The sequence below is a fragment of the Gymnodraco acuticeps genome, unplaced genomic scaffold (assembly GCF_902827175.1).
Source record: "Gymnodraco acuticeps unplaced genomic scaffold, fGymAcu1.1, whole genome shotgun sequence".
Lineage (NCBI taxonomy): Eukaryota > Metazoa > Chordata > Actinopteri > Perciformes > Bathydraconidae > Gymnodraco > Gymnodraco acuticeps.
Genome location: NW_022990722.1, coordinates 88,153 through 102,458, shown reverse-complemented (window position 1 = coordinate 102,458; position 14,306 = coordinate 88,153). Strand labels below are relative to the sequence as shown.

The following is a 14,306-nucleotide window of genomic DNA, read 5'->3' as shown; positions in this document are numbered from 1 at the left end:
ATGATTAATAGGTTCCACTTTTTACTTTTGAAATTATACTTTCTTTATGTAAACTGGATTTTCCTTTGACATCTTAAGAACTACAAATCTTTCAAATTAAACAGGAAAGAAAAAAACACGGTGATAAAAAGGCAGAAAGGCTGGGGAAAATCAGTAGTGGATCTGATTTTGACTGATTAACTTTCCAATCATCTCTCAAAAGCTTATTTTGGAGCACTAGTAAAAGAGGGAATTGCTTGTTTTGTATGACCTCAAAGTTTGTCATATTAAGAGGAGGAACTAAAGGCTGTCCATTCCTTCCCAGGAGATCCAGTAGTTTTACCAGTAAAGTGCAGCTACATTTCTGTGATCATTTTGGACCAACCTGAATAAATAGTTGTTGAAAAAAGATACAATAAATTATTCTGTAAGAATTAGCTGGATGTGTCTTTATTTTTTGGAGGGTACTCTTTTAAGACTTAAAGTTAACACTTATAAAGTCCACTTCTTTAGGATTGTGTTTTTTACTTAACCCATTTATTTGCATACAGGTTCTTGACAGATCGCATCATATTTGACATGTATACGGATTTGAAAAATGTCCACTTTTTATGACAAGGGTAAGTCAGTAAGATGAATCATATATTTTTGCCTTAATTTATTGGTGCAAGAGAAAATAACGTTTTTTGTTTTTTATCAGATGACTTGGAAGAGAATTGATCCCAAATCAATGAGGCACTGCTCTCTGCTGGTAGAGAAGCTGATCCACAGTGGTCGCTGTGACTCAGGATTGATACATCTACCATTTTCTTTTTTTACCAACTGTGACAAAAGTAAATGAATGAATGCCAGCCACAACGGTGACATCAACCATATTTTAACTTTCTTGCAAATTATGATCAGTAAATTAAATATGCAAACTTCAATGCAATAGATAAAAACCATCTAGCTCTCTGAACACTTGTCTTTATACTACTAAAGAGTGGAAACATTGGTATGCTTAAATGGAACTCGCCATAATCGTTTAGATAAGGAGAAAGGTGGACATATTGTGAACAGACGAAGCAAATATTCTTACTTTTATGCATGTCTTAATTCATTAGTTTGTGGGGACAGCGTTGAAGCCTTTCATTTCAAACCAGTGATACTTCCCAGTTAGTCCTTTGAATCCCAGATCACTCACATTTAGGACATCCAGTCCTATTTCATAAATGAAACAGTCCACACTGATTTCCTTAGTACTTGTAAACTTCAGAATTTACCATATTATTAAAACCTGAAGCCTGTATTTATTCCCATGCCTGAAAGTCATTAACACTAATCTCTCCTCCCACACATTTAATGTTAGTCAGGCTTCTGGTTGGCCATGTCCCTTAAGCATTAAACATTTAGTCAAATCTGCAAACACTGGCCAGATCCAATATATACAATTGGAATTATTAACTTTATTTAAATATAAGTGCAACTTTCAGCAAAGCGGAATGAAACAGTCAATACGCTTTCTATAAACATTTATTTTCTTTATTGGCCGGAGACAACTAGATCAGACAAGGACTCCATATTGTTTCAGAACGTCCGTGTATTTTGCAATCTTGCTCTCAACGTTCTTTTCTGCCACCTTGGTCAGCTTGATCGTACACTTCTTCTTGCCGTAGCGCAGCTTAGCCTTCTCCTTTCTCTTCTCCTCCAGGGTGGCTGTGATGGCCGCGTACTTCCAGCCAACCTCATGAGCCAGACGCCCAAGAAGAGCAAACTGAGAGACAGAAAAGTCAAAGTCAGTAACTTTCAAAGTGAATCATATATTTTCTAAATTAACCTTCTTAAGTTTAGGCAATAGAAACTCCCAACTAAAACAAACTTGCACATGTTCTTTGATAGTGCACCTATAAACTTTGTTTAAAGTTTCATATATAAAAAAGGCACAACGTCCCTTCTCAACTCAGCAATCAGATCCGAAAAGTTGTCTCATCAAGGGATGATCAGTTTCGGTATAGTGTTCATCACTGTAGAGTAGGAACCGTTGTGGCAGGTTGAACCAATTCAACTGGTATTTCTGCATGTTGGCTAATATGAAAGCCATGTAAGAACTAAAAATGTAATCTTAAGTGTGGCCAAAATCCCATTTAGTCTGTTCTTGAGAGATATTGGATGCTCACCTTGCGAGTGGGCTTCAGGCGCACAATCTTAAGAGCAGCTGGAACAACCATGCGCTTCCTCTGTGGAAACAAAGCCAAAATCAGTAAAAGAAGAAAACAAAATGTCTTTGCATTGATAGGCTTGCATGTCTCAGAGAGAGTTTGTTTTCAGAGTCATAACTCAAACAAGGTAAGTAAGTATAAATGTTAACATCACAGACAGCAGAGATGTCAGGGCCGCCCTTTGTTTTTCAATTGAAATAATCACCTTGTCATAGGGTGGGGGGATACCGTCAAACACCTTCATCCTGTCCAGAGCGGCCTGTCCTCTCTTGGTTTTGTGGGGCAACATGCCTGTAAACAGAGAATACTCGTTAGTTCAGTTTCAAATAGCCAATTAATTAAACCTGAGTCAAAAGCACACACGAATGTCCTCATCTCAACTCAGCAATCAGATCCGAAAAGTTGTCTCATCAATGGATGATCAGTTTCGGTATAGTGTTCATCACTGTCAATCAAGGAACAACTTGTGCTGGGTCAAATAAATGCCAAGATCCTGTATTACCAAATATTAACCTAGATTACACACAATTATATTTTAGCCAACACTGGATCTTTGTTGGTTCTTATGATTAAAAGGTTTAGGCCTTGCAACTAGACTTAGTGTATCAGCCACATGTCATGGTAGAGGAATAAATATCTCTGTCAAAGTAAATAATGCCTGTCCAATGTGCAGTCCACAGATAAAGTGCATTTACTGCATTTGAACTGAACAACTTGTTTGAGTGTAATCTGTTTATTCAAAACGGTAATAGCATTGTTCAATAGCTTTGACACTGAAAGGCAATTTATTTCACAGTAAATGCTGTGATATTCCCACTACAAGAATATTTCAGCATTACATTTCAGGTGTTGGGAGTTGCCTCTTCCCAACTTTACACTTAGTTTCATGCTCACCTCTGACAGTCCTCCAGAAGATCCTGCTGGGGGCTCTGAAGTGGAAAGGTCCACGAGAGGGGTTGGTGTTCATCCTCTTACGCAGGAAAGCCAGGTACTTCACTGTAAAGGGGAACAAAATATAAACACTGAACTGAGTCACAAATACTTCAAGACACCAAGCAGGGGCAGCCATTATGGCAGTATTAAATGCTGATGTCTCAGATGGTAGTGCATGTAGTGGTCTCATGGTCAATTAAACTCGAACAATATAGTAGGGAATCATCACTGACAACAGGCATAAGGCACAATGGAAAAGTGTTTTGTCGAGTATACATAAACTCTACTTACGCTTGTTACGGTAGAAGTTTCCTGAGATGTTGATGCCTTCACATCTCACCACCACTACTTTGTGTCCTAAAAGAAAACCGTAGTTTAGCATTTGGAGAACAATAAATTGTGCTCAGATTAACCATCGCCTGCATACTGTCTCAGATGGTAGTGCATGTGAGTTTTCTCATGGTCGTTAAACTCAAGCAAAGCTGTAAGGTGATCATCATTGACAGACTGAGGCAAAGCAGCTTAATCTCCCCTTTGGTAATCTTATTATTTATCAAGAGAGCAGGGTCTCACTCCATTCACTGCTGGGTATTTTTAATCAAGGGTTCATTCTAGCTATAAATGACTTTAGAGGAAATGGTTTTCCAGCATTATATTACATATGGGTTTACTTAAAAAGAAATAAACTTACCCAAAAGGACCTGTTTAGCCACCAGGGCAGCAAGCCGACCGAGTAAATGGCCCCTGCCATCAAGCAGCAGAACCTGCAGGTTGGAAAGTGAGAAATTAATACTGGCATAATAATTCTGAGCTGAAAATACGGAAAAACATTGGCCATTCTACAAGCTTGCTTTACATATTTAACATAAAATCAGACACACGCTTCAGAAATTGATTGAATATATTTATGTTGCTAGTCACGTGTTATACATAGTAAACTCACACGCCATTTTAATCAAATATTGCCAATTAGAAACGTTAGAGAACTTTGAGCTTTGTAATAAATGCCACATGGAACCTACCGACGAGCATATCGTTAGCTTAGCATCAACGTCACTTAGCATCAAAGCACGCTGAATGCATTTTAGACAACAAAAATAAAATGGTGGGCGAGTATATAAGCATAACGCCCTTTAAACAGTGAAGGATGTGCATCTTAAAATTACTACATTTACGCTGTTATCCAGACGTTCACATTCTCATGCCCCAAGTTTAAGCTAGCAGGCTAACGGCGTTGACTCGTTAGGGAAGCTGCCATGTTGAAGGCATGTCCACTCAGGCACGACTAGGCGTCTCAAACAAGTTCCAAAATAAGGTCTTAAGAGTAACACCGACCAAAAAATAAGTAACGGCAAGGAGCCCTGTGGTTACGGCTTGCAGGTTAACTATAAAGTACCAGATTTAACAACCCCTAAATAGCAAAAATGATGATTATAATTGGGCCGCTGCAGTTTACCTTATTGAACCGGTCCGCCATGATGTGCGAAAAGAAAGACGTACGGGGCTGCCCGTTCTAAAAGGCAGGGGCAGACGGAAGTGACGACGTTTTACTTCTTTCTCGTGGGAAGGTAAGCATGTACACAAATGTTGCATCACTGCCGGTGTGTGGAGGGAGAAGTTATTTTCCCAAAAAAACGTTTAGTATCTAATAGATGTATTCTTTACTATTTCCAATTATGTATTTATATTTTAGAGTGTTTGCAATTTTGTCAAAAGTGTCAGTTGGAGCACAGTGTTCTGCTCACTGATATGTGTTAACTTAATGCACCAACTTGCTATTTTCTATACATTTTTCAGTGATTTTTCCCTCAGATAAAACATTTGTCTTTATTGAGAATCATCAATATTTGATTTTGTAATACCTTTCTCAGTCTATGAGTAATATTATCATCATTTAAAATATTCTGATACATTTGTGTTTGAAAATCCAATGGATAACATTATAATTTACAACAATTGCCATCTAACTTTTAGTTCAGTAATAAATTACATTTCTAAGTAATCCGACCCAACCCTGGTTAAATGTCAAACTAAGTGTGCCATGCTGCTGTATGCTGCCTCTTATCATATTTAATTTCTAATAGATTTTTACTTAAAATGGTTTTATATTGAATTGAAGGCATTCTATGTTATTGTGAAGCATGTCATGGGTATCTTGGTTCAAATATTAAAAGATAATGTACAGCTGAGTGGTAATATCATCCGATTTATTTGGTTTGAAAATCCAGTGGATGTGACCTCGATGCTTCAAGGATTGCCAATTAAGGAACATGAGCAACCCAGCCCCTTCAGTGGCCCATATACATGTTACCTTAAAGAGCAAATTGATGCAAATCACATCTTCACAATATGCATTTAAACCTTGCAGGGCTGGGTCAGAAACGACACAGTGCATTTTCGTAAATATGGCCAAGGTCTGTGATTGCATAGGCTATGTATATTTTACAATGATGCATGTCAAGCTAGTGACAAAATCATTTAGGTAATAGTTTAACATTGACATATTAAGGATTTAATGGTTGAAACTAATGTCATCATATTGAAACCTTAATGATATTAAATCTCTCATGACATCCAACTATAGGCCCATCAGTATCTTGCCCATAGTATCCAAGGTATTTGAAAAACTGATTGCCAAACCAATCATCAATCATCTCAACAACAGCTCCTTTCCACTGCATCCAATGCAATTTGGATTCAGGGATAATCATTTAACAGAAACAGCGACATGCTTCTTCGTAGAGAAAGTTAAGGCATCAATGGACAGGGGTGGGGTTGTGGGGGCCGTGTTCCTTGATTTACAGAAAGCTTTTGACACTGTTAATCATAACATCGTATTGCAAAAAATGCTCAACTTAAAATGTTCTATAGAATTCACCAACCTTTTTAAATCGTATCTTTCATCCCGCTCCCAATGTGTTAAAATTGAGAACCATAAGTCTAGTGCGCTATGTCTGTCAACTGGAGTACCGCAGGGCTCTGTATTGGGCCAATAACTGTTTAGCATGTACATCAATGATCTGCCTTCTGTGTGTGGACAATGTGATGTATTAATGTATGCTGATGCTAAAGTTGTTTTTACTCATGGCAAAACCGCAGAAGAGGCTGCAACCAAGGTCACTGATGTCTTGGTGAATATTACATCCTGGCTTAACAACAATTATTTGCAACCAAATATTTCAAAGACAGTGTTATGTTCTTCTCCAAGGGCCACAGCATTATCACAGAACAATATATTTTCTTTTCTGGAAGGAGACTACAGGTTGTCTCGGAGTATAAGTACTAGGAGTACACATTGACACAAACCTCAGTTTCAAAACCCATATCAAAAAGGTCTGCAATAAAGTGAAGTTCAATCTGTCAAATTTCAGATATAGCAACTTCCTATCAACTGCAGCAGCTAAGCTACCTTCACTCAATGGTCCTCTCCCACATCAACTACTGTCTGATAAGCTGGTCTAATGCACACTCTACAGCTCTAAAACCACTGGAATCACTCAAAACACTGGACAAAAAGCCATTCCGGTATCATCATTGTCACATTGTTAAAAAGTATAATCTGTTCAGCTGGTTCATAGTTTACAAAAATGTCTGCTTAGTTTATAAGATCACTCGTGGGTTGGCTCCTCCTCCTCTAGCTGGCTTTATCAGCCTAAAGTCCACCTCAACCAGGGCTGCGGCTATATAGCGAGACTGCACCATCCCATTTAGGAAAAGTGCATTTAGTCAGGCTATCTTTTCATTCCACGCATCCCATCAATGGAATTCAATATCACAACCAATAAGAGAATCCTCATCCTACTACACATTCAAGCAGTGTTAAAAAGTGGCTCATTAATAATCAAGTGTCAGCACTGATGTGTGGGTGTAGGTGTTAGTATGAGTGCGTATTGTGAATGTTTTATTTATTATCATGACTTGCTCTTATCTGTATTCAGTGATGTCGTCTATTTATAAAAATGTTGGTATAACAATGTTGTGGTATTTTAATTCTTGCTTTTAGGATGCCTATCACCATCTGACAAAGGGACTATCGGTGAAAACTAGCCTTTTGGCTAATTCGAGTACTTTTACACGTTTTTAATATATTGATTAATGTACACTGTCCCTTGTTTTAAATAAATAAATTGAATATCTGTATATCATTTTTACAGCACTAAAAAGATAGAGGTGATTCAATTTGCCTTTACAATATGCATTTATTTATACATCACACAAGAAAATAGGTTGATGTACCCATTGGAGATTCTTAAGTTTCTCGAAAACATTTGTACAACTTGTCTCACAACATGCAATGGAAACAATAATCTTTTATTAAACAGTTTTAATAACATCATGCATTTACAGTACAATCAACCACACATTCATGACTGGCCCGATGACAGTGCATGCAGCAATCTGAGTAAATAGTGAAGGTGTTTGGCTGTGTCGGTGAGAGAACTGGAACTTTTTTATTTGGTAGGTTACACTCAGTCGTCGTGCTTAAGCTTCCTGATCTTTCCCTTGTGGCGGTCAATCTCGCGCTGCATACGTTCAATCTCCTTTTTGTGGTGTTCAATTTCCTCCTGGTGATGCTGCTTCAACGCAGCCAGCTGTTCCTGCTCCTTACGCCTAATGTGCAGAGGGACAGATAACAGACACAACACAGAGAAATAAGGACAGGAAGAGAATAAAGAAAAAACTTGTGAAAGTTAAGGTCCATGATTTTTAAAGACAGATGTAACAACATGTGGTTTCTGTAAAAGAAATAAATGCATACTTGAAGTACATCTCCTCCTCAGCAGCCTGTTTCTTCCCCATGGATCCACCTGCCTCTCTGATGGACCCTCCAGCACCACCACCTTTTCCTGCACCTTTACCCAGCTCACCCAACTGAGGCAGGGCGGGGAAATGTTAGGTAAATACATTCAGAGACAAAAGAGAGCCTTAGGTCTTTGCTCAATAGACAATATTTAAAGAAACAGTGTCTTCATATTTCACAATTTCAAGGGTAGTTATTTGTTGTCTATGCTATGAAGGTAGATTCAGGCCACAATGACTGAATCTACAAGGTCAACAGTTTGTTTCAGGAGTCAAACATGACTCTTTGTTAGAAAGCTGATAATAGAGGTAATGTAACTTGGAACAGACCAGAAACTGTTTGTGGAGAACGATGCAACCAAAACCACAGAGAAAAAAACACAACCATAGAAGTGATGTATTTCCTGAATAAAGCAGGTAGCCAGGAAACTACTGTTTTTTCTTTCAATTGAGCCAATAAAACATAATGTGATTCAAATAAATAATTTGTAGTCAAGGTAATTGTTGTAAATCTGTCCCAGAAATTGATTTACAAGAAAATCCCTCTGACCTACAATCACATGCCACGAACAGTTATTTGTCCAATTGTCAACAAACGTTCAGCTAATTAGGCTAATTCATGTATGATTCACACATAGCAACCAAGTGTTTTATTGCAAGGATGTATTTTACCTGGTCGGAGGACATTCTAAGCTGTGATGTGACAAAAGTCCTGATGTTGGGCCTCAAAAACCTCGCCATTTCTGTCTCTCACGTGTGAAAACAACACTGAGTTTCCAGAAGAAGAGCTTGCCCTTGTCCTCAAAATACGCCACAGGAACACACCATTATTACTCAGACAGAGGTAACGACATCCTTCATCACGGTCAGGTTCGTCTAATGTAAAACCGAGGTAATAACAAATCATATTTTAACATACACTCCTCTGCAACCAATTTTATTTTTGAATAAGGAGTTGTTAAATATAGTTTGAGGAAATGCGCCGTGACTTTTTTTCCAAAGTGGTATGGTCCTGAGAGTGGGCAGCGTGACAACGCACGTTTTTTACGTTTCTGCTGACATGCCAAAACTTGTGAATATCTTGTTTTATAAAATGTATTTTAACGTATATACAATATGTCCCTTTAATTAATCTATCAAGGATATCCCTTAGCTTTCAAGTACTACTTTGCCCCCAACCTTTGGAATTTTTAATGCGCTTTTGTCCTCAAGTTTCAAATAAAGTTGTGGGAGAAAAAAACAAAACCCTTAACAGAAAATCTAAAATCCTAAACATGTGTCGCAAGAAATGTTACATATTTGAAAGCAACAGTGATTTCATCATTAATCATTCATTAAGATTTAAGTCCATGTTGAGTTGTAAAGGAGTGTTAAGGAAGCCTCTAGAAATTATGCCATGTAGAAAAGTGGTATCTTTTCATTTAAACATAAAACTCATCATAGCAAATTAGTTAAAGTTTTCTCAGTTAGACCAAAATAAAGGATGAACTTTGATCTGTAATGACTAGAAACACAAGCTAACATTTTGGTTTAATTTAAGCATCTACAAAATAAAAATAAAATCAACCATAAGAAATGCTTTGAAGGATTTTATTCAATGCAGCAAAGAAAGTACACAGTTTCCTCACAGATCAATCCAAATACTGGCTCATGTGGTGAAAGGAACCTCTCAGACACCCTTCCCCAGGTCCCCTATAAATACTTTGCTTGCCAGGCAGCTCTGAGCTCACTCAGTCCAAAAACCAAAAAAAACTAGGAAACACCTAATCAACTTAAAATGTCAAACCACATTCAAAATGTTTCACAATTCATATCATACGCCATTACTCGACTAATTAAAGTTACATATGTACAAGTGTGGTTGGAACCTTGTCGGCAAGCAAGTGCTTTAAAAAAAAAACAGAAAAACAAGATCCCCATTTATGTAAAAAAATGAAAAGACTAAGCTTAATACAAATTATATTTTTCTGCACCGCTCCTGTTCATTATCTGAACATAACAGACATTAAGAGGCCCCCATATTTCTTCTGTGTGACAGTTTCTACTTAGTTTTCCTGGCAAAACTGAGAATTTGAGTTGATTCATTAATTATTTTACCCTTGAGCTTTACCGAGATATTTCTAAAGAAGCAACAGTTGCACTTGAGAGACACATTTCATTCTGGCCTGTGTATCTGCAAAAAGCCATGCCATGATTATGTATGTAGTTGCTAATTATGTGTTTCTTTCCTCTTTTTTTTTACATTCACAATAAATAAAACTTGGTATATTTTTAGGATTAACCACTTCATAAAGCTTAAAAATATACTCATTAGATTTTACAGTTAGATGTCATGTACACATCAAAACAGAAACACTTATTTCTGTAAATACAATTTCAGGTTTTGTCTTTATAAATGTTTAAAAGAATAATACAACTCTTCCCGAAATAAAGTAATATAAAAAACTAAGGCTTAGGGTCAATCTGCAAAATGTGAAACTTACTTTGACAACAGCTTTTGCTAAACACACATTGCCTAGATGTATTGCTCTCAACAAGTGAATATTTTGCCTGTCTACCGAAAGTTCTTTTTTTAATGCTGGCTTGTGCTGATATGTTTTGGTTTTGTTTAAAAAAGGTTATAAAGGGCACAAAATTAAAAGTATGGCAAGAGAGGAAATAACTAAAACAAGATAAAACAATATGGGGGGTGGGGATAGGTAGAAAAGGACCAGGGTACATCACAGGCCCAGCAGCGGTCTGCGGAGGCCCTTTGGAGGAGGCGGCGAGCGCGCCCCCCCCTCCCAGCCCCGTCAGTCCTGCTTGATGCTGCCCAGCGCTCTGAGGCGCTCCAGGAGGGGAGGGTGGGAGTAGTGCCACATGGAGAACAACCAGTCAGCCACGGGGAAGCCCAGGTTGTCCTTGTTGAGCTTGATGAGGGCAGAGTAGAGCTCGGAGGCTTTGCCCATGCCACGTGCAAAAGCATCAGCCTGGAACTCAAACCTGCGACTCAGGACCGTCAGACAGAAGGACAGGAGCTGCAACCACAACATATACAAACAACTGAATTTGTGACGAAATCTGAGGTATAATACAAAAAAATAGATCAAAAATTGATGGAAACCCTATTTATCGAAGCACACCCACCTCATTGTACGGGGAGAAGATGAACTGGAAGATAATCATCAAGCCTATCAATGTGGGTTGGCTGACATTGAAGCCAAAAGCTACAAATAGCTCCTTACGTCCAATCAGAACAGCAAACAGGGAGAAGCACAGGAAGGAATTCATCTGGAAAAAAGAACAGAGTCAGAAGATGTTAATTGCATATAAACTTACATTTGAATGTCTTTATTTGATTGTGAGTAATCAAGTTGTGGTTTTGTTTAAATGCAGACATTAGGAGAACATGTGTCCACCTGACTGATGACGATATTCTTGACAGTGTGGCCAAGCTTCCAGTGGCCAAGCTCATGACCAAGGACTGCAAGGATCTCTGAGTTGTTGCATCCTTGTTTCTTGTTCTGCAATGTTAATTGTAAGAGAACACAAGACATTCAGGTCACAGGGATCCCTACAACAGCTGGTTTGAACATTTCCTAGTAATGTAAAGAACCCTAGTTTTTAAAATAGCAATAGGACATTTTCTGAATGCAGTTTATGGCTTTGTAACCTTGGGCTTGGCTTTGGATTCGCTCGATGTATCCTCTCTCTCTGCCTGCTCGGGCTGGGGCTCTCCGGACTTGTTGAGAGGTGAGTAGTCTTCCAGCAGTGTGTCAAACAGCACAATGCGTTTGTTCTTGAAGAACCCATAGAAGTAGGCGTTGCTGTGTGAAGAACGCTTAGAACCTGGAATTATGGAAAACATTCAAGACAATTTAAGACTGCCGTATCCTAAACCAAGCTGTAGAACCATTTAAAAATGATCTCTTCAACTTGACAAAAACATGCAATCTGGATGATGCCTCTTTGTATTACTGTACCTTCAACTACATACACCTTGGTGAGGGGGAAGCTTATACTCTTGGCCATATCCTCAATGTCTGTCTTCAGCTCTCCTTCTGGCAAAGGTGTGAACTTGTCAAACAGGGGAGCAATGTAGTCAGCATAGATCGTTACGAGTACCTGAGAACAAAGGAGAAGAGGAGATGTATTGTGATAAACAACCAGCCAAAGTGTAACTACTGAGTGTTTTTGTGTTATTTTAGAGCTACTCTGTAATTTCCAAAAAAACTACACATTCCTTTGAAACACGATTAATCCCTTTTCTAAGAAGTGCATTCTTTGTTTGTTTCAACACAAGGTGAATGCAGCACTGACCAGAGAAACAGCCAGGGTGAAGAGCCAGGCGTAGATGAAAAAGTAGTCTCCACCAATCTTGATGATGTACAGGAGCAGGGAGGTGACAGGGAGCAGGATACACTGGGTCACAATGAACTTCTTCACAGCATCCTTAAGGAAGAACCCAAACGTCTGAAAGGATGACAAAAACATATGAAAAATCATCCTGGATGATAGAAACAGTTGTTTTGCCAACAAAAAGCCAAACCCCTTTTTTTGCTAATTGAATGTACCTGCTGGTTAAAGCCATGCTTCTCCTCAATGACAAATGTGTTGTACACACTCCAGGGAAGTCCAGTAAAGGCACTGAATAGGGTGGCAAGCGTCAGAAACACAAGCGACTGGGTGATCTCGTACTCTGAACCAAATCCTATGCGAGCCGTCACAGAACCAGCGAGCTCCCACATTAATGGGATTCCACCCAGGAGCAGGATCAACTGAAAAGTTGGGTACATAACGTTAGCCTTTTAAATATAAAATAACATACATATGATAATAAATAATATTGAGTTTAAAATCATGTTAAACTCAATATTCATGGAAATAATCAATCACACTTTAATATTATATTTTACATCCGAGTTCTCTCTCTTATTCCATGTACATTTGAAGTGACAAAAGTATACAGACTTATGACACAGACTTGACACACAGGGCCCACTTCAAGACATCCTTAATAATAAGACTGATTGTGAAAGTACAGCTTTTTTGCTGAGACATCTATTGCTTTTCATTTCCTGGTTGTCTTACCGTCCCTTCAGTCTCAGAATAGAGTCCAGACCAGAAGCTGAAGTTGCTTTTATCCAGCTGATAGAGACGCGACTTCTCGAATGTTTCCGAATCCATGATCTTCCCAAGTTCCTGTGGCACATGTGTGGTTGATCTGTAAATGCTCCTCTGTGAAAGGGAAAGAGATCAGCACTGATGTTATACACAAGTCAATTTGTATTAGTAGCCTATGCTTCAATTTCAGACGAACATGGGTTTATATCCCTCTAATTCTTGCTATTGAAATATTTCTAAGTGCATATATTTGGACTTATAAAACTACAATTATCCTGCTCCTCTGTTCTGTCATATACAAAGTTGTTAACATCCTGTTTTAAGGGGAAGTACACCCAACTCAGCAAAAAGCTCCGAAAATGCCATTTCATTCTGTCTTACCAAACAAAAGACGCCAGAAACAGGAATCATAATATGTAGGTATTCATATTTGTTTCTGCGTTTACTGTTTTAAAAATTATACATGTCTGCCAACATCTGTCAACCTCATGCTGACAATCTTCTGAATTATAACTAAACATTTTCTTCAAATACTTGAAATGTAATCCAGTTGTCATAGTTTCACAAAGGGAAACTACATAAACGTGTGTACACATGTGCAGGTCCTTGAGTAAACATTACTGTTATATAAATTCTGTCAAACCAAACCATTTTTAAATTAACTTATAGAATATAAAACAATCACACATTTTTTGTAAATTAACGTTCACTGCACTATTTGGTTTGGGGTCCTTTCCCCCTCGACAAACACATTTAGCTACAAAGGAGGAACTTTGACTGACAAATTATTAATTTACCTGTCTGTAAGAAAGGTATGCCTCCCAGAGATACACCGTCCACGAAAATCCCAAAACAGCATAAAATATCAGCTTCTCCACTGGGAGGTCAAATATACTTTCAACCATCTTTGCAGGGTTTTAGTTCTGTGTTGTTGGAGCAGGCTCTCAGGCTAGCTCAGGCTAACGCTAATGTTACCGTTTCCTAGCCTGACGGGTAGTTTTAGCTTAGCAGCTACTTAGCTTTCACTCTACACACAAACACACACAACTATTTGAGGTTAACTAAAGGGAACACGGTTCCCACGTTAAATCGACAAATACCGACTAACTGTGCATCCAGTTTCCATTCCTAAATCAAGGCTTTTACATCTAATATCTTTCCATATATGTGAGGTGTGGCAACAAATTCTATCCCTGTGGAAACAAAGACTACTATACGTTTGGTTCCGCTGCTGATTTGTTGCAGTTGTGAGGAACTCAATAAAACACGTCTTAAAACTATCCTAAGAAAGCT

General features: G+C 38.3%; 3 protein-coding genes and 4 non-coding genes across 7 annotated transcripts; all 7 read right to left on the bottom strand.

Moving 5' to 3' along the window:
* Positions 1-1,475: 1,475 nt before the first annotated feature.
* Positions 1,476-4,659, bottom strand: LOC117556443 (60S ribosomal protein L13a). The gene is made up of 7 exons (XM_034231771.1): positions 4,567-4,659; positions 3,802-3,874; positions 3,402-3,467; positions 3,072-3,173; positions 2,383-2,468; positions 2,136-2,195; positions 1,476-1,732 (listed from the first exon to the last, which is right to left on the bottom strand). The coding sequence occupies exons 1-7, from the start codon at positions 4,585-4,587 to the stop codon at positions 1,523-1,525; spliced, it is 618 nt and encodes a 205-aa protein (XP_034087662.1). The 5' UTR covers positions 4,588-4,659; the 3' UTR covers positions 1,476-1,522.
* Positions 1,916-1,988, bottom strand: LOC117556456. Its single transcript, XR_004570573.1, has one exon. It is a non-coding gene; the product is annotated as a small nucleolar RNA SNORD50 (small nucleolar RNA).
* Positions 2,556-2,628, bottom strand: LOC117556450. Its single transcript, XR_004570568.1, has one exon. It is a non-coding gene; the product is annotated as a small nucleolar RNA SNORD50 (small nucleolar RNA).
* On the bottom strand, positions 3,266-3,346 carry LOC117556459. Its single transcript, XR_004570577.1, has one exon. It is a non-coding gene; the product is annotated as a small nucleolar RNA Z195/SNORD33/SNORD32 family (small nucleolar RNA).
* On the bottom strand, positions 3,536-3,617 carry LOC117556448. Its single transcript, XR_004570566.1, has one exon. It is a non-coding gene; the product is annotated as a small nucleolar RNA Z195/SNORD33/SNORD32 family (small nucleolar RNA).
* A 2,630-nt stretch (positions 4,660-7,289) lies between the features above and the next one.
* On the bottom strand, positions 7,290-8,740 carry atp5if1b (ATP synthase inhibitory factor subunit 1b). Its single transcript, XM_034231741.1, has 3 exons — positions 8,583-8,740; positions 7,870-7,982; positions 7,290-7,721 (listed from the first exon to the last, which is right to left on the bottom strand). Exons 1-3 carry the CDS (start codon positions 8,649-8,651, stop codon positions 7,580-7,582), a joined length of 324 nt encoding a protein of 107 aa, XP_034087632.1. The 5' UTR covers positions 8,652-8,740; the 3' UTR covers positions 7,290-7,579.
* A 744-nt stretch (positions 8,741-9,484) lies between these two features.
* On the bottom strand, positions 9,485-14,246 carry zmpste24 (zinc metallopeptidase, STE24 homolog). The gene is made up of 9 exons (XM_034231727.1): positions 13,811-14,246; positions 12,981-13,127; positions 12,464-12,667; positions 12,210-12,362; positions 11,873-12,014; positions 11,563-11,738; positions 11,309-11,413; positions 11,037-11,180; positions 9,485-10,927 (listed from the first exon to the last, which is right to left on the bottom strand). Exons 1-9 carry the CDS (start codon positions 13,916-13,918, stop codon positions 10,703-10,705), a joined length of 1,404 nt encoding a protein of 467 aa, XP_034087618.1. The 5' UTR covers positions 13,919-14,246; the 3' UTR covers positions 9,485-10,702.
* Between the last annotated feature and the right edge of the window lie 60 nt (positions 14,247-14,306).